At 49.1% G+C, this 23,502-nt stretch overlaps 1 protein-coding gene across 3 annotated transcripts in view; it reads left to right on the top strand.

The window, feature by feature from the left end:
- The first annotated feature begins 694 nt into the window (after nucleotides 1-694).
- NGEF (neuronal guanine nucleotide exchange factor) overlaps nucleotides 695-23,502 on the top strand; it is a 91,350-nt gene continuing 68,542 nt past the window's right edge. For 2 of the 3 annotated variants that reach the window (XM_045575257.1, XM_036420617.2), the window contains exon 1: nucleotides 783-914. Coding sequence is in view for 1 of the 3 variants with exons in the window: in XM_045575256.1 (XP_045431212.1) it covers nucleotides 704-914 (211 nt within the window). In the remaining 2 variants the exon portion in view is untranslated. Of the gene's footprint in view, nucleotides 915-23,502 lie in introns of all 3 variants that reach the window. The other variant, XM_045575256.1, reaches the window with a different exon arrangement.

Raw genomic sequence — 23,502 nt, 5'->3', positions numbered from 1 at the left:
TGTGTTAATTTGTTGCCAGCAATCAGTCGCTAATACAGCGGCTGATTTGAGTTTAACATAAAAATGGATATCCTGTGCCATTAAACTTGGCAAATGACGATAGTGGTGAAGAGCCTAGATTTTGGTACCAATTGGGCTGAGTTTGAATTTTGAACCCCCCACTTACTAGCTGTGTGGCTTTGGCAAGATCATCAACTTCTGAGCCTCTGTTTCTGCATTTTTAAAACGGGCATAATTCTCTTCTCATAGAGATTACAAAAGGATTACATGAAGCGACTTTATAAAATACTAAGCCCAGTACTTGTCACTGAATAGAAGGTAGATTTTAGAAAACAATAATAATAATGGAGCAAGTTCCCTCCCAAAGCAGAGTGTCCCATTCCTGGAAGTGATCAAGCTGAGGCATGATGGCCACGTGCAGGAAGCGAAAGGAACCCTAGAGGACCCCAAGCTCTTTCCCAAACCTCAGATTCAAGAGCTGTGTGTCTGCCTGGCCAAGGCCAAGGGGCGGGGTGATCAGGTGATCCAAGGAACCATCGGAGTTACCTTGCACCAGGGCACAGTACCAGCTGCCGCCAGCCTCCAGCAAGGGTGATGCCTTCCCTCCTGCACAGCCTCTGGGTCAGGTATGCGGCCACCACCCTAGCTGGGCCCATGGGGCCCGGGAAGGTAAACACCCAGCCAGGAAGTGATTGTCACGGGCATGGGGCCAGCTCTGGGCCGAGGCAGGTCTGAAGGTCAGAAATGCTTCCCTGGGAGCCTTCTGCAGGAGAGAACAAAGTGTCTGTCTGTAGGCTCTCCGCGACAGAGCGGAGGGCGTGTGGATCCTGCTGGGGACAGGCCAACGGGCAGGACAGAGGACAGAGCAGGAAGAGCCGTCAGGGAAGCCAGCCCCAGGAGCTCCTCACTGGCAGGTGAGTAAACAGTTTCGGTATTTTTAAAATGAAATGCGATGAAATAAGAGATGGCATGGAGGTTGTAGCCAGGACAGGGCAGGCGGGTGAAGGAGGGGAGACCATCTACGCCGGCTCACTGAGAGGCAGCTCCGAGAGAGAACAGCCCAGACCTCCCTCCCCAGGTCCCGTCTCCTCTCGGCTTCATGCTCCATGCTTCCAGCCAGGACCCAGTTTCACCGTCTTTGAACTGGGGCCGTGTCTCCCTCCGGCTCCTCTCCTGTGTCAGCTGTGGGGGCAAGGGCGACAATAAACAGGACTGGCTACAAATTTTGCAGCGCCCCGAGCAAAGGGAATATGTGGGGCCCCTTGTTCAAACGTTATTCCGAATTTCAAGAATTGAGAATGTTAAAATTATTAAGAATGGCAGCATCAGAGCCTTAAGTGATGGGCCCTGTGCAACGGCGCAGGCCACCACCCATGCCGCCAGCCCTAATGATAAACCTGCCGCCAGGAAACTGCGAAGTGACAAACAAACCCTGATTGCTACGAGCTCCTGGCTCCGGTCCCAGGGTCCGGAAGCACACCTGTGGAACTTGGCTCTTGCGGTGTGAAGAGGGGAGCCATGAGGTGACAGCTCCCTGCAAGGCCAGCCTGCTACATTGCCCCTGCCGCTCAAGGTCCCCCCTCTGAACCTTCCGGATGGTGCACCTGTCTGGCATCAAGCCAAAGCCTGGTGCGACTCCATGTCGGGGGACCCGGCTTTCTTGGATGTGTGGGTTAGGCTCCTCTTTTCTGTCTTGATGTAAAGACTGGGATGCTCACAGTCACTTGGCTAAACAGACCCGGGCTGTGGTTCCCACCCTTCGGCCAGTTCTGCCCTGTTCTGATGATGACCAACTCATGTTAGCTTTTGGAAAAGTGCTTCTGTTGATGTAGCCAGACCACTGGTGGAATCCCCCTGTCCCCTTGGTCGCCCTTCCCTTCTCCCTTCTCCACTTTCTGCCCAGATTTTCCCTTTCCTCTTCTCTCCCACCACATCTCCAGCTGCCCCAGCATAGTTTGGCCTTAAGTCGTAGAAACCAGTGTCTCTATGGGTGTCTTACACTTTCCGGTCCTTGAAAGCAGACAATAACTACTTCCCTTGACTCCTCACTGGAGTCCAAATTGTCTTGAAAACCCACCGTTAGAGGGGCTCCCCCCAGGAGAGACGAGGTGACCACGGCAGCCAGAGGTGGAAGGAGACACATGTTTGCCTCTGGCACTGGCCCAGGCAGGGGCAGCCCAGGAAACCTACCCCAGTGGCAAAACAGCCTGGAGACTAAGCAGAGGAGACCAAATCTACCCGCCCACGGCTGGCTCTGCCACCTGCTGACTCCACTGGGGACACTGGGGTCACCACTGATCTCAACAGCCACTATTGAACCAGACAGCCCACCTCCCAGGAAGGGGTCCTTTCTCCTCTCCACGAGCCAATGCCAACCCAGCAGAGGGTCAGCGCTGACTCTGAGGTCACCACCAGCACCCCTCTAAAATGGCACAGATTCCTTCCTTTACTCCTTCATCACATCCTTGCCCCCCCTCCCCCCAAAAATCATTGCTGAGCACCTGGAGGGTGAGGCTTTGCAGAGGCGCTGGACACAGATGGGAGAGGCAGAAACCAGAGGCCAGGCCAGAGGCTTTCTTCGCGAAGGAGGCCCAGAGCCCCGTCCTCAGCTAGAGAAGGTTGTGGGGGAGCTGAGAGGCATTTGGACTGGCTGAGCAGGAGGCACATCTCTGAGAGTATGCGCCGCCTTATTCAGAACTGCCCTTGGCATCTTTGGGGGTTCTCGGGGCAGAGCAGCCCAGGCCTCGGAAGGAATTTCCTTTCTGGTCACTTTGGGCTCAGCTATCCCCGCTGCCCCTGTGGGCAGAGCTCTGCTTCTGGACCTCGAGGAAATGCCCAGAGAAGCCAATGGACTGGCATTCCTTTCCTTGGTTGACAGCAGTCGTTGAGGCCCTGCTCCGGGGAAGTCTGCCCTGGGTCTGGGCAAAGATTTTGAGCACTAAAGAGGGGGCTTTTTCTGAGAACAGCCTTCATTAAGGACCTAGGTATCTGGGCACCTGAGTCAGCCATCTCTCAGTCTTTCTACTTCTACTCACCTTACTTTTGGAATGGAAACATAAAATTGCATGTTCGAATGAGTGGGGGGCTCATCAAAGAGGTATCAGGGAAGCCAGCATGGAGGCGGTGACCTTTGAGCTAGACGTTATTAAATGATCTTACATCACTTATTAATTCTTTTGCAAGAGCAGAAGGCTGAGGGACATGGCTTTGTGTAAAGTAAGGTTCTGTAACTTGAAAATAATGTAGTAATTTTTCACACTTACCCTAGTTGGGTGTTGAAGGTTCTTTAAATAGCACACAGAGGGCACCTCCCAGGAAAGGGGCAGCAGGGTTTTAACAAGGTGGAAGCGTGCACGGGACCCCAAAGGCTCCCCGAGATCACACCATATGACCAACAGGGCACACTTCCCTGCACTTCTGTATTCCAGCGCTGGCTGGCTTCGCCTCAGATTCTCCCTTTCCTTTTCACTCCTGGCTGAGGTTCTGGCTCAGGCCTTGGTGTCTGCCTCAGCTCTGACCATCAATTAACTAGGGGTCTGATGCGTTGTAAAATGGGGTGCTGATTCGTTATTAATTAACGACCATGTTTCCTACCAGAGACAGACCCTTCAAAACATAGCCTGTCCAGAGGATGAGCAGCTTAAAAGGCTTGGAGGAGCTTGGGAGCCCCTGGGGCAGGGACAAGGAAGAAAGACAAGCTGGGCCCGAGGACTTTGACGTCCCCGGGCTCTGCTGGGAAGCGGCAAGAGTCAGTCCTGAGCGGCTCGCGGAAGGGCTGCTCAGTTCACATACAATATGACCTGCTGTCTCAGTATTTCATCATGACCGTGGGCTCCCTGCGGACTGGCTGCTTAGAGAAGACATTTAGCCAGTCAGTATTGGCTGCACACTTGCTCTGAGCCAGCAGCGATAAGATGTGATAAGATGGGTGACCTCACTGTCCCTCTCCCAAGCTCCCCACCTTCATTCCAGCCCCTCAGCTGCCTCGCCCTCTTTGCTGCTGCCCAGCTAAGCAGAGTAAGAAAAGCTAGTTTCCACTCACAGCTGCTTCATTCGGCCTTCCCAAGCCAAAGCAGGTTCCCATTAATTCTCACTAATGGGATAAAAAAAAAATTTTTTTTCCCCAAGTATTCCCTGGCTGGGCGCTTCGTTGCTTGGAGCATCGTCCCTTACACCAAAATAGTTGTGGGTTCAATTCCTAGTCAAAGCACATAGCTAGGTTGTGGAAGGCCATGGGTTGATGTTTCTCTCTTTCTCTCCCTCTCTCTCTCTACAGTGAAAAAAAGCAACATAGCCCAAGCTAGTTTGCTCAGTGGATAGAGCATCGGCTTGCAGACCAAAGGGTCCCAGGTTTGATTCCTAGTCAAGGGCATGTACTTCAGTTGCAGGCTGCTCCCTGGCCCAGGCCCTGGTGCAATCAATCTATGTCTTTCTCTCACATCGATATTTCTCTCTCTTCCACTCTCTCTAAAAAATGAATAGAAAAATATCCTCTGGTGAGGACTAAAAACAAACAAACAAACAAAAAACACACACAACATATCCTCGGGTAAAGATGAAAAAAAAACACCAACTTCCAAGTTTTTTAAGATGATAAAAACGCTGGCATAATGGGCTCTTCCATGATGCTCTATAGACATAAATCCATTCAAGAAAGGGAATAGGTCTATAAACAGTTTTCTGCTCTCATCTGAGTGACAAAAACATTTCTTGGTGGGTCCTTAGATGCTTTATTGGAGGGAGACTTGTTTCCTGCTGAGAGTACCTTTGTAAAGATGTTGGCTTTGAACTTTGAAATGATGTTAAGGTTCTTTGTTTCTGGATTAAAAAGGCATCTGGCACATGGAAAATTTTTCCTAGTGCCTCGGATAGCAGAGCCTTGGACTTTCTACTGTTCTCTGGCCTCTTTGGAGTCAGTTCAGTGTCGAAATCAAGCCACTTGCTATTGGCTAACTTGGGTTCTAGGTCAAGGTTAAGACATGAAGAGATTCTAACTTGGGGCCAGAAAGAAGCCATCTGATGTTCAGTCTATGATAAACAGACCTGGCTAATGTTTGGAGAACCATTATTATCACCAATTTGTGTATTCACTGGAGGAATATCACAGAAATTATAAAAATAATAAAAAACATCTTTTAACCACAGGCACAGGCTGAGGCAGCCAAGGTGGCCTTCCTGTTACTGCTTAGACCAGGCTGTTTGTGTCTACTTTTATTCCTCTCTGAATCTCCATGACCTTATAAGACTGTGTTCTCAGTAAAGGCTGTTTGCCATGAGTCAGAACATTCTGAATTAAAGGGGGTGAGAAATAGCTTAGCAATCATGCTCTTAACTGCTTGTCCACAGCCAGGCTGCCTCCACCTCTGGCTGGCTGTATGACCTTGGCTGAGTCAGTTAACCTCTCTGAATCTTCATGTCCTCCTCTGTAAAAAAAGGGGGAAATGGGACAGGACAGTAACAATTCATATAGGATCACCCTGAGTATTCAATGAGGTGATGATTATAAGGTGCTTACACTCAGTGTCAGATATTGTATCCCAGTAGGCCTTGAGAAATAAAACAGATTCTTCTTTTCAATATAAAAGTTGACTTTGAGCAGAAAGGAAAGAATTTATCATTTTACATTGAGTATTTAGCTCCTATAGGAGTGTATGCAGAGAACTCTCTTTAAAAAAAAAAAAAAAAAAAAAAAAATAGCCGAAACCGGTTTGGCTCAGTGGTGGAGCGTCGGTCTGTGGACTGAAAGGTCCCGGGTTCGATTCCAGTCAGGGGCATGTACCTTGGTTGCGGGCACATCCCCAGTAGGGGGTGTGCAAGAGGCAGCTGGTCGATGCTTCTCTCTCATCGACGTTTCTAGCTCTCTATCTCTCTCCTTTCCTCTCTGTTAAAATGTATATGTATGTATGTATGTATGTATATATATATATATATAGATAGATAGATTTCAGAGAGGAAAGGAGAGGGAGAGAGAGAAAGAAACACCAATGATTAGAAAGAATCATTGATCGGCTGCCTCCTGCATGCCTCCTCTTTCCCCCCATGGGATTGAACTTGAAACCTGAGTCTGAAACCCTGGGTATGTGCTCTGACTGGGAATCGAACCATGACCTCCTTGTTCATAGGTTAATGTTCAAGCACTGAGCCATGCTGGCCGGGCCAGAGAACTCTCTTGAAGCATTCAAGCGCTCTGAGCAGCCAACTCTGAGAAACTCCTCTCGATGGGCCATTCAGGCCTGATGTCCACCAACATCCCTCTAGGTATTGCCTCAGTGGACCTGATGACCACTTCCCTCCAACCTATAATAATAAAAGCATAATATGCTAATTAGGCCGGATAGCTGAATGGCCTTCTGGATGTCCTTCCAGATGATCTTCCAGACAAAGGGGCAGCTGCGAGGGCTGAGCCCCTTATACAAATTTTGTGCTTCCGTCCTCTAGTGAATAATATTTCTAATTAACCCCGTGCTGCTGTCTTCGGGTTGGGCAGCCTCGTGGGAAAGCCCCCAGCTGCCTCCTGGAGGGTGTCTTTGGTGGGGGCAGGCCTCAAACCCCTGCCACTGCTGTTTTGTGCCCATTGACTATGCCCTGCCAACCATGTGGCAAGGTTTGGGTTAATTTATAATTAAAAGCACATGGATTTGTGAACACAAGAAATGGGATGGCAGTCAGCGGGCAGTGGCCTTGACCCTCTTGGACTGTGGTGAAAGCAAGCATGCACCCTGCACACAATCTCAGAAAATCTTCAGACTCGCTGAGGTCAGTTCCAGAAAGCTGAGTGGAGCAGTGAGTCATCCAAACCCCTGATGGCCTTGTGACAAGATGTCACCGCCGCCCCCTCCCCAGGGCACCTGGGTGAGCAGGTCGGGTGTAGGGCCCAAGGGCACCGCTGGCACAGAGCCGGAGAAAGCCTTAGTTCAGGAGAGAAGGAGACTCAGCGAGTCTGGCTCCTCCAGGTGATTTCTCAGCATTGTTTCTGGGCTGTCAATTACTTTCCCCATTTGCCATTTTTAAGGTATGCACGTGCCACCTGTGCTGTCGATACTTCCCACAGATTGGCTTCCAATTAAATTCTCTATTTTCATCCTAAGCATTGACATCTGTGAAGTTGCAGGTTCGATGTGCTAATTGGATTTTTCTAAAATAAATGATATTAATGTTTGGAATGGTTGATGTACCTCCTATAATAAACTCCCATTCCAGGCTCACATCCCACACTGGAGGGGAATAGGGAGCTCTCTTGGTTTGTCTAAACCCTATGGATAATTTAAGAAATCACAGCCCCTCAACATCTCTGCAAGTATTGTATCTCCCTCTTGCATAACTTGTTCACCCAAACCAAATCCAAAATCCCAGCCCCACAACTCCCCATGACCTTCCACTTCTCTCCGGCGTCCCATTCTCTCTGGTTGCTCCCACTCCCCTCTCCGCCCACCGTCCAGGCCCAGGCACACTCCATGAGTCTTGACCCCAGAGCCAGTGCCTCTGTATGCTCTCTTCACCGTGTGCCTCCGTATACTCTCCCCAGGGCCAGAGTCACCTCCCTCCCACCTGCAGGGAGAGCACAGGATCACACCAGGAGGGGCACAAAGGCTCTTGGAATGCTTCCAGCACCGCACAGATGACAGAAAGTTCCAGAAGGGAAAGAAAGGCCGGAGGAGGGGTGCTCACATTTAGGATGATGGAGGAACATCACCAAATTCCCTCCCGCCTGCTCTCTGGGGCCTGAGCAAGGGGGCCACCTCTTGTCTCATGACCTGGGGCCTTCAGAGGGTGAAAACAGCCAGGCTCAGACTGTGAGAGGACAGAGCCCACCGAGGACATGACTGATCAGGTCAACTTCATGTCCTAAATCAGTGTTGAAAACCTAGATAGACCACTAATTGGGAAGTCCAGCTTCAGACCACTGGGAAGTATGCATAGGAGTCCCTTCAGACCATAAGAAAGGTTTTTAAGAGACACTATTGAAGAAAACACTGGAGCTAAAGGGCGCTATGAACACCTAGGCCTGCTGAGGGCGAAAACCAAGGACAGGAAATGGTAACGCTATACATCTCTCTCTTCCTCTCATTCTTCTGCTCTGTTCTCTCCCTCGCCCCTACCCCTCGTCCCTCTCTACCTCCCCTCTCCCCACCATACACAGAGCTGGCCCTACTACACGTATATCTGGATCATCCTGGCCATTTCAAAATACCTCCCCAAAACCAAGACCATTCAGCCCAGAGCCTGCTCACTGGCCTGGCCTCTGTCTCAATCCTCACCTGAGAGAGAGAATCTGATTGGCTCAGCCCAGCCTCTGGGTTGACTCCTCCTGGGTCAAAAGTCCACTCTGTCTGGTCAGTTATGACCAGGAGGCTGGGGTTGTGGCTCTCAGATACCTCCTCTTCCAGGGCTAAGGGTGAAGCAAACCCTCTAGGAAGATTCTGGAGCAGGAAGGAAGGATGCTGCCTTCCAGGTCAAGTTCCGGCTGCCCAGAGCCATTCTGAGAAATCTGGTTGGGATTCAGATTTCCCAACCAGAAACCCCAGTACCCCTCCATTCCTTTGCCAATTGTTATGAACTGAATGCACATGTCACATACACACACACACACACACACACACACATCAATTTATATGTTCAAGCCCAAAACCCTAATGTGATGGCATTTGGAGAAGGGCCTTTGGGAGGTAATTCAGGTTAGTCAAGATCATGAGGGTGGGGGTCCTTATGATGGGATTAGTGGCCTTATGAGAAGAAAAGCATATTCTCTCTCCCCTCTTTTCCTTCCTCTCCCTCATCCACCCTCCGTCTTCCCCTCTCTCCCTCCCCATGTCTTCCTCCCTCCTTCTCTGCTCACACACACATCCAGAAAAGGCCACGTGAGGGCACAACCAGGCAGCCGTCTACAGGGCAGGAAGAGGGCCCTCACCAGAACCTGACCATGCTTCACCCTGACCTCAGACTCCCAGTCTCCAGAGCTGTGCGAAAACAACTATCTAGTTCAAGCCACCCTATCTATGACAGTTTGTTAGGGCAGCCTGAGCTAAGACACCACTATTGGCCCTGTCATTGCAGTAGGCCTTTTTATACCCGCCAGGCCAGGGGTTGAGTGATGAGTTCACAGCAACTCCAACATGCAAACGGCCCCACCACTGGAGCCCAACAAAGACTCAGTGTTGGTGTGCAGCCTCCTGCCCATAACGATCCCCGTTTGGCTGTGGAAATGACATTGCCTGCTTTTGTGTAGCGCCTGCTCTGCCCGGTGACTCGGAGCTCAGGAGCCCTGCCCAGCCTCCCTTGGGCTGGGACCTTGGACCACAGGAGGGTGGGAGCTTGCCAAGGGCGGTGCTGGCAGAGGCTCACCCAGAAGGAGTGGTCCTTGTCCCCAGCTCACTCCCTGCTATTGCTCACCGCCTGGACACGATGGCCAGGACACGAAAGAGGCTCAGCTTCCAATAAGTAGGTAAAAGTTCTCTTACTGGGAAGGCGGCACAGCTAGCTCTGGCTTCACTTTGAGAAAGTAGGCTGAGCCTTCTCCTCCCCAACCCAGCTGAGGGCGGCTGCTGTCACTGATATGATCCAAGGGGATGGGGCTCTCAGGGGTGCCACCAGCCAGTCCCTGGGGACAAGGCATAGATCCGCTCACTGGAACATAGCCGAGGCTTTCTGATGGACCTTCTGTTGGTTTTCAAATTTTTAAACCTACTTTTTATATTGGACATCATATGGCACCTTCATCATTTGGTTTCTTTTTACATCAAAGAGAAAAACAATTTAAACAAGTGGCCACTCATTGAGTTGCAGAGTAAAAAGAGCAGCAGCAGGCGTGCGGTTTACAGTGTGTTGATGGGATGCCAGGCCCGTGAGCTCATTCCACCCTCGCTCCATCCCCGCACACGTGAGAGCCCCTTCCAGAGGGAAGGGAAGCCACAGAAAGGGCACTCGCGTCTGGGATGACAGGGGATATTAGGAAATTCCCTCCTGTCTGCTCTTCGGGACCCTCACTGGGGACCACGTCTGTCTGACAACCCTGGGCCTCACACAGGGTGGACTCAGCCTTACTCCGCGCGTAGCTTCAACCCGCTGAGGACACAGCGGACCGGTGCAGCTCCATGGGAGCTAAGTGGGCATCACCCTCCAGATGGGAGGCTGAGGATCAAGTTGTGTCAAGGACTGGGGGAGACCCATCCCCAGAGTCCAGTCAGGACATGCTTAGGTGGACACCAGGTCTTCCCCTCTGCGCCTGGGGCCCCACAGTCTCAGCCTGACTAAGAATAAGAGACAGGGAGCTGGTAAGAGGCCTCCCTCCACCCCCTCACCCACCCCCTCACCCACCCCCTCACTAAGAAACCTGGGCAGCTGTGGGCCACAGCCACTTTGGGGGGGACACTTCTGCACCTGGCTTGAGCCCCTGCCCCCAAACTACCCAGGACTCCCCATAAAGAAGCCTCCGCACAGTGTGGAGGGAGGTGCTTTGAACAGGGAGTCCCTGGGGAGCCTGGTGGCTGGGCCCCCAGAGAGGACAGGGCTGGGCTATCCTGGCTCAGGCTCTGTGCCCCGAGTGCTTGGGTCCTGGTCGCTGCTCTTTGATAAGGGCTGCATTGCCTTCTAAGCCATCTCCATCGCCACAGCCAGTCTCTCCCCTTCCCTCCCAGCGGCAAGGAGGGCTCTGGGACCACAAGACCCAGGTTCGAATTCTGCCTCAGCCACTGCCCAGCTGCATCTCGAGCAAGTGACTAGGTTTCTCTAAAATGTGACGGACAACAGTCCCTTCCTTCCCTCCTCCCCAAGGGCTCTCTGAGGATCAAATGACTAAAAGGGAACGTGCCTGACACAACGGTCCCCCCAGGAGCAAGAACTGTGTCTGCAGCTCTGTGCAGTTCCTCTCTGGGCGGGGTGGCCTCCGTCACCAGCTGTGGCCCAAGGCACTGCTGTGCTCCCAGCACTTCAGGCTGGCCCGCCCCCGTCCTGTCCTCTTCGGAAACCACTGGGAGGGTGGCTGTGGGTGGCCAGGAGCCTCCGTCTATCGGTTCAGGACACCCTGTCTCGACACAGTGGCGGACTTGTGGCCTGTGGGCAGCTGCCCAGTGGTGTCAGGCGGAGACTGGACCGTCAGCCACAGCTCGGAGGGAGAGCAAGGCCATCTGGAAAGAACAGCCAGTTCAAGCCCTGGCAACAGATGAGACCCGGGCGAAGGGGCGGGGGGGGGGGGAGAGGAGGACGGAGACTGAGGGAGGAGGGGACGTGATACATTAGCAGGGACGCAGGAGGCAACGGGGAGGCTGGTGGCTCACACGCATCTGAAGCCTGGGAAACAGAGATTGGAATGAGGAGGAGCCAGTGAGCCCCTCACTGGAGCCCCCTCTGAGGGCTGGGAGTGGCTGGTGTCCCAGTGGTGACAGCATCAGGGGTGGGGGAGGGAAGGAGCCAGTTGGTGCTATGTGCATGCAGCAGGACTCTGGAAACCAGTTTATGTTCCGGAAATTTCCACCAGATCCTACCCACTCCTGAAGGAGACAGAAAGCCAGGCTCAGACGTGCCCAGCTCAGAAGCCCAGAAGCCCCAAGGATTCAAAGTGCAGGAGTCCCTATCAGGAAGGGGACGGACCAGAAGCTAAACCCACCATCTGACCCTCGCTGACCAGCAGAGGCCGGCGTCAGCTCGGGACAGGGTCTGGTCCTCCCCCAACCTGGACATGGCCTCCACACTGCCCATCCCTCACCAGGCCTGCGGGTCAGTGCTGTCCCTCGGCAGTTCTGGAAGCAACCATAACAACAAGCCTAGATGCCTTTCCCAAAGGAAAGGGAGTTTGCCAGACTCAAGAAGCGGTCGTCATGGCATGGTCCCCAGACCAGCAGCAGCAGCAGCAGCTGAGAATCTGTTAGAAATACAAACTGTTGGGCCAACTCAGGCCTCCTGCATCAGACACTCCGAGGGTGGGGCTCAGCAATCTGTGCTTTAAACTCTGCAGGTGGTTCTGAGACCCACGCCGGGGAGAGAACCTTTGTTTTTGATGAATGGGAACAAACTCTACAACCATGTGGAACAGCCTGCAACAGCAGGGAATAGCACTGAACAACACAGAACAGCATGGAACAATGTGGACTAGCATGGAACAGTGCAGAAGAGCATGGAATAGCATGGAACAGCATGGAACAGCATGGATGGATCTTACAAGCCTGTGGTGTTGGGAAGAAGTCAGACACAAAAGAGAACATTCTAAAGGATTCCATTTACATCAAGGACCAACACAGGCAAAACTAATCCCTGCTGTTGGAAGTCAGAAGCTACCCTTGGGCCGGGGAGGGGAAGGTGCACAGAGGCTTTCTGGAGTACTGGAGATGTTCTTTCTGGGGCTGGATGTTGTTACACAGTGTAGTAACATTTAGCACTTAAGATATGGACACTTAAATATTTTACAAACATAATTAAAAAAAAATTTTTTTTTACTATATGAAAGGGTAAAATAGAAGTGCCAGCTCCCTCGTCATTGCATAGCCTAATAAGTGGTTGAAATCACGTGGGAAAGACCTGGGGGTCTGTGCCCCTGCTCCAGAGAGTAAAAAGTTAGGCACTCTTTCGTCCTTGGCCAAAAGGGTTTCGTGAACTCGACCTAAAAGTGGCGTCAACAGATGGCGGCTAATGAAAGCAAGAAAGAAGAGCTGTTGGTCGTCCCATCTAAAATCATGTCGCCATTTTTGGTAAAAGCTGCTGTTCCCACTTCTTCCCTGGTTTGTAGATACATTTACAGAGAACAAAAGGCCTCATTCAGTTGCTTTGGTGGGTGTTTCAGAGAGTTTATCTTGGAGGGGACACCAGGAAGCAATATTGCACAAGACAACACTCTGTGGATGTTTTACTCCGCTGGTGGTGGCGGGGGGTGAGTTGAGAGCCAAAAGGAGAATCTCGCCTCACTAGGAATTTTCCAGGCTAGACGGTTCAGGGCCTTGACATCCTAGAACTGAGCTCTGTGGCTCCATCCCCTGTCTACAGTCAAAACAATGTTCTTAATGAGATCATCTTGGTCCTCCCAATCCTCTCATTTTTCTTAGGGCTGTTCACCCTCCCCCGTCCCCTCGTCTACTCCAAGCAGGTAATTAGCAGGCAAAACAGATGAGCCATAGCTATATGAGCCATCTAGGAGCTCAATCTCAACATGGTCCTAAACAAACATCTACCAAACCCTCCACCGAGAGGAAGGTCAGAGTCCATGTCCCCTCTGAAATCCCCGCTGTCAGGCAGAAGCCTGCATGGTGTCACCTGTAGAGTGACTTCTGCTGGCTGTGTCTGTGTGAAGCCATCAGTCTACACTGAAGGGCACAGAGGAAGGGTCTTCAGACACCTGTTTGCATGAGTGTGTACGACCCTTGTATTCAGGAGACAGACCACCTAATAGAACGAGTAGCATCACCTGGGAGGGACAATCTCTAAAATGCATGTTCTTGCCGAAACCGGTTTGGCTCAGTGGTAGACTGAAAGGTCCCAGGTTCGATTTCGGTCAAGGGCATGTACATTGGTTGTGGGCACATCCCCGATAGGGGGTGTGCAAGAGGCAACTGGTCGATGTTTCTCTCTCATCGACATTTCTAGCTCTCTATCTCTCTCCCTTCCTCCTCTCTGTAAAAAATCAATAAAATATATTTAAAATAAATAAATAAATAAATAAATAAATAAATAAATAAATAAATAAAATGTATGTTCCTGGGACCCACTTCAGCCTTAGTCCGAATTCTGGGCATGGGGTCTAGGGATGTACATATTTAATACGCTCTTACAAGTTTGAAAATCAGCCGAAACCGGTTTGGCTCAATGGATGGAGCGTCGGCTTGGGGACTGAAGGGTCCCAGGTTCAATTCCGGTCAAGGGCATGTACCTTGGTTGCAGGCATATCCCCGGTAGGGGGTGTGTAAGAGGCAGCTGATTAATGACTCTCTCATTGATGTTTCTAACTATCTCTCTCCCTTCCTCTCTGTACAAAATCAATAGAATATATTTAAAAAATTAATTTAAAAAAAAGTTTGAAAATCACTGCATTGCACTTCCACAAAACCCCAGAAGAAAAATCCCTTAGCCAACCTTAGCACTAACTACTAACATATTTTCTCCTGAGTGACTGGTGATTTTTATTCCTGAACACAATAGAATGGGTCCCTGACACATTTCCCTTTTCACATTGGCTGCTAGGAAGCTCAGGGGCGATTTGGGCCCATTCATAGCAAGTCTTTGTAATGGAAATTTTTTAACTTTATCTCCCATTGAATTTGTTTTTGTTTTACTTTTTAAATGTTTATAATTATTTATTAGGAAAAAAACAAACATCTGAGTGTTTTCTCTAACCCATTGAGTTTTATGGTCCCACCTTTTTATTCTTCTTTCTTTTGTCCTCTTTTTAATTTATGCTGTATTGAATAAGTGCAATATAAGAATAAACATGCATTATATTTATAGATGGAAATATTATCACTGTGTATTAATTTGCACAATAATGCACAGCTTCCATGAATCAATACTTAGGTAATGCTGTGCACCCTACATGACAGTTGAGGAGCATGGGGTCCCAAGAGAAAGCCACATGCTCAGCTCATGTAATCAGCAAGGAGGATGCAGGGTTGACAGCCCATGCTTGCCTGGCTCTACCCTCCAGTTCTAAACACCTATACTGCTTCCTGCAGGGTCCTCTGGAAAGACTTAGGAACCATTTAATTCCTTCTTAAAATGTCCTATTTTTCACCCCAACAGAGGTAGAGGGGCTGGTCCCCAGAGTGCCTTGGCCAAGTCTAGACCTCCTGTCTTTTTTTCAGGCTCCTTTCCCCAAATGATTGTCTCTTCTTACAATCAAAAAGAATCTAACTTACATGCACATTAAAAGAGACAATGGAAACAAATAAGATAAAATAATGGAACTCTAAATGACATATTATACAGGCAGTCCTCGGGTTACATTGGACTCTGTCGACGTAAGTCATTTCATGGTTGTGTCACCATCTCCTATCCTATATAATAAAGAGGTGATATGCAAATTGACCCCCACACCCTTGCATCACAAGATGGCCACTCCCACATTATCACAAGATGGTCACCACAAGATGACCACCCCCATGTAATCACAAGATGGCCGCCCCCACATTGTCATAAGATGGCCGTCAGGGGAGGGCAGTTGGGGGCAACCAGACCTGCAGGGAGGGCAGTTGGGGGGGACCAGGCCTGCAAGGGAGGGCAGTTGGGGGTGATTAGTCTGGCAGAAAAGCAGTTAGGTGTCAATTATGGTGGCAAGGGAGCAGTTAGGCGTCAATCAAGCCAGCAGTGGAGTTGATAGGGGGCTATCAGGCTGGTAGGCAGAGTGGTTAGGGGCAATCAGGCAGTCAGGCAGGCGAATGGTTAGGAGCCAGTGGTCCTGGATTGTGAGAGGGATGTCCGATCCCTCAACTAGCAGTCGGACATCCCCCAAGGGGTCCCAGATTGGAGAGGGTGCAGGCTAGGCTGAGGGACAACCCCCAATGCATGAATTTCATGCACCAGGCCTATAGTTTATTTATTTAAAAAAAAAAAAGTTCCATCATTTTGACATATGTACATATGTGCTTTATGTTTTTGATTATTTATTTACCACAAGTAAAGGTCAGGAATTATTATTTTTCTTTTAAATTTTTTTTACTGTTTCACTTCATTAGTGCTGTGTGTGTGCTCCAGGTGAGTGACGTAGGTGCTTATGTAGGTGGGTTCCAACTTAAGGTGAAAATCACGTTGCATCTCGCTGTGGGAACAAATCTCTGTCATAACTTGAGGACCGACTGTAGAATATTATGCAAATACTAGAGGCCTGATGCATGAAGATTCATGCAAGAATGGGTCTTCCTTCCCCTGGCTGCTGGCACCACCTTTGCTCTGGTCCAGAACCGCCTTTCTGCCTTCCCATGCTACCCAGAGGCCTGAAGTGGCTGGGGCAGTGCGGAATGCCTGCATTTTCACCATGACGATGATGCAAGTGCCCAGCCCCCGGCCATTTAGCACCTGTGTGTGCAAATTAAGCCACCATCTTTGTTGGGTTAACTTGCATACCCACTCCTGATTGGCTGGTGGGCGTCACGAAGGTATGGTCAATTTGCATCTTTCTCTTTTATTAGTGTAGATTAAAAGTGAACTTATACATCTTACCTCATTGAAATAGAACATCTCACAAAACATTGTTTAATGAGAGGAAAAAGTAATAAAACCATAGGAAAAACATTCTTTAGAATGTTCTGTAGTCTAAATAAAATATTTAATGCTTTAATTCCTTTGGAGTTTATTTAGGGAGTTTACTTTGAGGATCTAAACTGATATTTTTCCCAAACTTCGAACCAATATTCCAAAGTGTTATTACTACCCCTCCTTTTTCGTAATACCAACTTTATGGAGATATAATTCACATTCTAACAATTCACCCTTTTAGAGTACACATCCAATGGTTTTTAGTATTCACAGAGTAGTGCAATCATCACCACTACCAATTTTAGAACACTGTCAACATCTCACCAAAAGAAAACCTTGTCCCCATTAGCAGACACTCACTCCCCATAGCCCTTCCAGCCCTAGGCAACCGCTAATCTACTTTCTGCCTCTATGGATTTGCCTATTCTGGGAAGTCATACAAATGAAATCACACACTATATGGTCCTTTGGGACTGACTTTTTTTTTACTTAGCTAAGTGCTTTCAGAGCTCCCTTATGTTGTAGCACATGCCAATACTTAATTCCTTTTTAGGACTGAGTAATATTCCATTGTATGGATACACTCCAGTTTACTTACTCGTTTATCAGTAATTAGACATTCAGGTTGTTTCCACTTTTTTGTCAATTATGAATAATGTGACTATGAACATTCATGTGCAACTTTTTATGTGGACACATATTTTCATTTCTCTGGGGAATATACTTAGGAATGGAACTGCTAAGTCATTCTATGGTTAGCCTTATGAGGAACTGCCAAACTATTTTCCAAAGTGCCTGCAAATAAACTTAAAAATCATTTTATCAAAACATTCCAGTGAGTTTTTTTTCATTGGATTTTTTAAATTGAAATAGCACTAAAATTATAAATTAACCTGGGGAGAATATATATTTAATTTTTGCCATCCAAGAAAAACCCATGCCTCTCTAAACACATAAGTCTCCTTCCATCTTTCAAGTGTTTCCTTTTTTTAAGGTGTTTGTGTTTATTCACATGGTTACCCCGTGTTTTCTGGGTTTGTTACTACTACTTTCTACTTTCTTGTTACTGTTGACAGGTAGTAAATCTACCCTATTCTGGGCCTGGGCTGAATTCTTTTTATTCCAATAGTCTCAATTGGTTCTTTTGGATTATCTAGGCACTCAAATCATATCAGCTGCAAATTGTGATTAATTCATCTTCCTTTCTGATAACGCTTGCTTTATGTCTCATTATGTTGGCTAAAGCCCAAGAAACATGTTAATAATAATGAGATCAGGATCTCGTTCTGATATTCCAGCATCCCTGTATTTGTGATGTGCACAGTACTCTTCATCATTATGCGTTTTCTTCTAGTCTCACTTTTAAAGGTCTTTCCTGAAGATTGGTATTTAATTTTGTCGCTAACCCACTGATGTGCTATTAAGATGGCCTCATGATTATAAAATTGCCTCTGTTTTATTTAAATCACTCTGAGAACATTTTAATCAGGGAATTAAAACACCTCATTTAACAGCTTATTCTTATTCTCTGTCTGATTTGGTGGGGGAGGGAATCTTGATTTTCGAAGATATAAACAACATAGCTTTCTTTTCTCCTTCATGGCTCTCGGTTTCCCCTGGCTAAACTCTCTTCACTGATGCTTAGTACGACCCTTGGTGCTTCTTGGTCATTTCACATAATTCTTCTCCTTCAGTTTTCAGAAGTGACTCATTTCCTTCCTGAAGATTCTGTCCTACTCAACTTTTTCAAGAGATTTACCTATTTATTTTTGAATAGCTTAATACATTGCATGACTTTTAAAAAATAAAATATATATTAAAAAGTATGTTAAAGTCTCTTTCCCTCCCAATCTTACTCTCCATCTGCTTAGGTTTTACACAATAATTTTAAAAACATATGTGTGTATATGTAACTAATTTCTTTTAACTTCTCTAACAGTTTTTAGGCACATCCAAATAAATTTGAATATATTTTCTCCTTGTTCCCTGATGGAAACATAATACATACTCTTCTATCCTGTGTTTCTTTTAATCTTGAGATATTCTATAATCCTTCCTTAGTCACTATATAGAGCTTCCTCTTTCTTGCTTTTACACTTGAATTTTATTCCATTTGTGGAGATGTTTAGAATGGTCTAATTGGTGTTATCAGTTCTGGCCGAGAGGCATATCTTGTCTTTGATTACTTGCGTCACCTGCCCACAGACCACTCCCCACGTGTGTAAGCAGATCCATGGACCAACGTCCTGCCAATGACATTGCTGGGCTACAGTATAGTTGTTTTCACTTTGATAGACATTGATTGGGGGAGGGGAAGGGGAGAGAGCTGCCTATTGCCCCTCAGCTTCACCGATCACCTTTCAAGCTTCTGTTTTGGGGCCAATGTGTTAAGTGAAAAAGGGGCTCAGTGTGTTTTGGATTTTCATTCCTCTTATGAGACATGAGGTTCCTGGGGAAAGCCCCGCCATTAAAATCTCTCCGCCCTCCTGTGCCCGACATCACCTGGAGTGCCTTCAGGTGACCTCTCCTCCTCCATCCCCGGTGGCTATGTACCTCCAGCGTGCTTTGTCTTTGTCCCTCCTCTCCCTGTGCTTGGCAATGACCGTGTGCCAACAGGAATATCTAGTTTGTTCTTTGAGCCTCTGATTTCTTCCTTCCTCGCAGGCTTTCTTCCTATTGCAAATTATATATATAAAAACAGATAAATGTAGTGTATATGCCACCACTCTCTGGCATCAGAATATCTTCATGAAAGAAAGAAATGTGCTCAGCCCCTCTCTACCACTGTCTAATTCCCTGGTTTAAAATTAATTTCACTGATTTCTATTGCCTCGTCAGGAAAGGGGGCTGTTCACACTTGATTGATCACAGCCTATTTTGTCTTTTGGATGAGTTTGGTCACCGTGTCTGACCCTGCCTGCGGGATGTATAACTGCTGGTGGCACCACATGGCGGGGAGAGGGGGCTCCAGCGTGTGTAGGCCCGGACTCTTCCGCCTGGCCCTGTCTCACCGTGTTAGAGCGCTCTCACCCCTAAAGAGATGCTGTTGGGATTAGAAACTATTATTAAGTCCGTGCCCCTTTAGCTAATACCGTAATTAGTAGCCAGCCTTCCAGGTTGCATTCTGGCTAGTTCGGGCCTTGTCACAATGGGCCATTTTCAAAGCCAGCTTCCTGCCAAATGCTGCTCCCCCTCTGACCTCAGGCCCAACTTCTCCCTCAGACCCCACTTCCTTTCTCAGTGTATCAACAGCCTGAAGGAAAACCGCCTGGAGCTCATGTTTCCCTTTCTCCCTCTTGAACAGAAGCCAACAGATACATCAGTTTGGAACTTTGCTTCCTGGGCTGGCTCTCCGGCTGACTTCAGGCCTCGGCTCAGACTTCCTCTCTCTAAGCGCCTTGCTGAACCTGGAAGCCTCACCCCCTTTGCTCTCTCACACTCCCTTCCCCACTCAGTTATTTCTGTACTGTCCTCTCTCCTGCTCACTGGGAAGAGACCCTCCATCCAGCCCTTTGGGCACCAAGCAGGTCACTTTCTGCATTCGGCCACAGTCTTGGTTCTACAAGGACCCCCATCCCTTCCCTCAGCCTGGGAACCACCCCCTCCCCTTTCCTGAAGCCCATGCTGGCCCCGCATGGCCATGATGCAGGTGGGGTTTCACCCCAATGTTGAGAGCCAGCAGGGATCTGGGCCTTGCCCTGAATTCCCCTCCTGCTGCCTTTTTGATCCTGTCCCTCTCCACCCTTGCTCCCCAATTTTCAAATTTCCACTTCAAATTCTTTTGGGATCCTCTCCCTCTCTTTGGGTATCCCATTTCTTCCCTCCTTTGTTCATGCTGAGAACACCGAAATGTTCCCAGGGCCTCTCCAGGGCAGGGCACCGCTGTCATCCCTTTGCCCAGTGGTCACATGATTCTCACAACACAGGTCCTCCCCACAGCAGAGCACCTTCCGTGGCAGCTCTCCGAGCTCCATTCCTCGCTGGGGCTTTTCTCCCAAACCAGAAACTTCATCTGTTTTCCCCTCTGCTACCTAACTTTCTCCTCTGCGGCCCGACCCTACCCCACCCCTCCCCACCGCCTGTTTTTAAAGCCTTTGTTGTTTACAGCCCGTAAACACTGCTGTTCACCTGGGAGGGGTCTAAGGTGCCAATGCTAGGAGCAGGAATGAAAGCTGCATGGGAGCAGCGAGGGGGGCAATGGTATATGTACAAAGATAATAATTTAATTTAAAAAAATTTTTAAAAGTGCCGAAACCGGTTTGGCTCAGTGGTAGAGCGTCGGTCTGCGGACTGAAAGGTCCCAGGTTCGATTCCAGTCAAGGGCAAGTACATTGGTTGCGGGCACATCCCCAGTGGGGTGTGTTCAGGAGGCAGGTGATAGATGTTCCTCTCTCATTGACGTTTCTAGCTCTCTATTTCTCTCCCTTCCTCTCTGTAAAAAATCAATAAAATTTTTTTTAAATTAAAAATATGAAAAAGAAAGCTGAGATGATGCAGGTGACTTGGGGTCATCCAGGCCTGCCTCCCTCTTAGGGGGCCATCTTGCCATGGAGACCTGCCTGCAGGCATTCAAGCCCTCCTGCTGTCAGTCACAGCTAGGGTGACTTTCAGGCCACATTTCTGGACCATGCTCCCACCCCCCAGCTGGATGGCTAACATACCCCACAGTCGTGTTGCCCTGGGCCTCCTACCTGAAGACACGTACCGCCCTGTGCCCACCATGCACTGTCCCCCCACCCCAAGCAGCTGGCTTGGATTGCCGGAGCTGGGTTTATGGCAGCTTCCCGCTCTGCCCCACCACCTTCTCTCCTGTCCTGACCTCCCAGACTGCCACTGACTCATGCAGGGAGGTCCCTGGCCCTCAGCCCACCCCAGGAGGTTTAATAGTCACTCCTGGCTCCTACGCCCAAAGCCACAGAGCTAGGACTGAGAGAGCAGCCTAGAGCCCTGCTTCTGCCTGATGCACCAGGCAGTCTTCAGCCAGCTTTCTTAACAGCGTCTTCTGACCACATCCCATGCGTCTCAGTTCCCCCCAACAAACAAGTCAGACCGATGAGGTGTGATTCCAGCTTTACCCTTTGCCAGTTGCGTGATCCTGGGCAAGTTACCAGACCTCCGGTCCCGCAGCTCCCTCATCTGTAAGATGGGGATGATTGGCACATCGGCCTCCTGGGGTGAATCCATCTACAGAGTGCTGTGGATGCCTGGCACCAGGGACATAGGAACAAAACAGACGAAGCCCTGCCCTTTTGGAGTGTCCTAACGAGGGAATGTGGGCAGATGTGGGGCACAGACACAGACAGGAAGCCAGCCAAGCTTGTTGTGTGAGTAGTGAATGAATGAATGGTATGCTGGTGCCACTTTGCCATCAGCCCTCCCCCTTCCAATCACAAGGCTGACTCCATGGACTTCCACCCTGAAGCTCCCGGGACAGAAACACATGGGCAGAAAGCTCCCAAAGAGTTTCGGAAAAACATTAGGAGATTTGGGGTAGGGCTGTCTGGCTTCCAGCAGTTAATGGATATAGAAGAAATGGAGCAATTATAAAAAAAAATGTTTCAGATTTAGAACACATTTGCCTGATATAGGCAATAAGTGAGGTGGAATTAGAGTTGTTTTCCAGAGTGTTTCACAAATTCGTGTGTGTGTGTGTGTGTGTGTGTGTAACGGCCTTTAAAATGGTATGATTTGGAATACATTTTCTCAAGGTTTCAGAGCCACTCATTTAAAGAAAATGACAGAGAAGGTTTGAGGGCAGCTCCCAAGGCTCTCTCTAGATATTCCCTCTGTGGGCTCTCTGGGCCGCCTTTGATCCAGAATTTGAGAGACAGCTAGGGAGCTCAGAGACATCCCTCCCCCACCCCTATCCTCATCCCCACCCCATGGTTCCTGGGCGGAAAATGAGGCCCTGACTTCAAGTTAAATAAGGGATTACAGGCAGCAGGATATGGGGATTCAAACCCAGTCCCTTCACTCCCAGCCCAGTGCCCTTCACAATACATTGAACAGGCCTCCATGAGTTCATAGCACCGCACGGTCAACACTGGCCATCAGCACGATACACTGGGCTGAGTCTGAAAGACATCACGCCAACCCAAGGGATGGGGGAAGGGCTGGCTACAGCATGACACTGGGGAACTTTGGGAAGAAGGAATGTCCTGTATTTAGGCTGTGGTGCTGGTTACGTGAACTGTATGTGTTTGTCATATCTCAAAGACCTGGACTCTAAAGGGCGAGTTTGTTCTACTGGTATAAATTATACCTGAATTTTTTTTTTTAAAGCAGCCTAAAATCAAAATGGTGATGAATAATGGTAACGATGACCTTAAATGCCAAGAGGCAGTCAAGTTCGTGGCTACTTCAGGGAGGTTTTTGAGATGCTGTGGTCAGAGCAGGAAGTTGCCCTGTTTGTAACAGTCAGCCGGCTTCAGTCTAGAACTTCCCACTACAGACTCTGCTGGGAGGCTTTCCGCCTGCACGTCCCCATGCTGCAACCCCAAGCCAGCTTTGCGCCCACTTCCCCGACTGGCAGTAGCCTGCTCAGTCACCCTGGCCACCACCCGATGTGGGGACAGCCCCTCCGTGCTCCTCCACAACCCACTGTGACTCACCGATCCTGTCATTCCTCTGGCACAAGGTCCCCAGCCCAACCTCCACCCTGTCTTAGGTACTCACCTGCCACACCTGATGATACTAGTGTGATACCGGCCCTCTGGCCTGGGCCCCTCAGCCCAGCCTGCCCAGAGTTCCGGAATCCTGCCACCTCCTCATTCATGGTCATCAATGATGTGGCAGGACAATGGGGGGTGGGGAAAGGGCAGAGGGTGAGGTGGGTACCTGGTGGAGGGGGGAAGAAATGAGGAACCTTTGTAATAATATGAGCAATAAAGATTGATTTAAAAAAAAAAAAAAAAAAAAAAAAAGATGTGGCAGGAACTCCCTGACCTGGTTCAGAGACCCCCACAGACCAGCCCCAACCCACAATTAACTCCTACATTGCCCTCCCTCCCCCACCACCACAGGACCCCGGCTCACTTGCTGTCCCCAGACCAGCTCTCTGCTGAAAAGAGCCTCAGTGTCAGAATCAGAGTCAACCCTGGTGGGAGGCATAGGCAGCAAGGGAAAGGAGAGAGGAGGAGATGTTGTAATCATTCATTCCTAATTCCCCATGGCCCTGTCTGGACACCTCTGGGAGGGGAAATTCACTGACCCCCAGAGCAGCCATTGCACCTTTGGACAGCTCTGAATTCCAAGCTGAACTTCACCCTCTCCCGTGGTCCACAGCCAATCCCCTCCTCAGGCTCCAGAGAGCAGATATGTGATCACCTTGAC

This window comes from Pipistrellus kuhlii, unplaced genomic scaffold (genome assembly GCF_014108245.1).
Source record: "Pipistrellus kuhlii isolate mPipKuh1 unplaced genomic scaffold, mPipKuh1.p scaffold_m20_p_7, whole genome shotgun sequence".
Lineage (NCBI taxonomy): Eukaryota > Metazoa > Chordata > Mammalia > Chiroptera > Vespertilionidae > Pipistrellus > Pipistrellus kuhlii.
The sequence above is the reverse complement of the archived record's forward strand: the minus strand, read 5'-3'. Positions and strand labels throughout refer to the sequence as shown.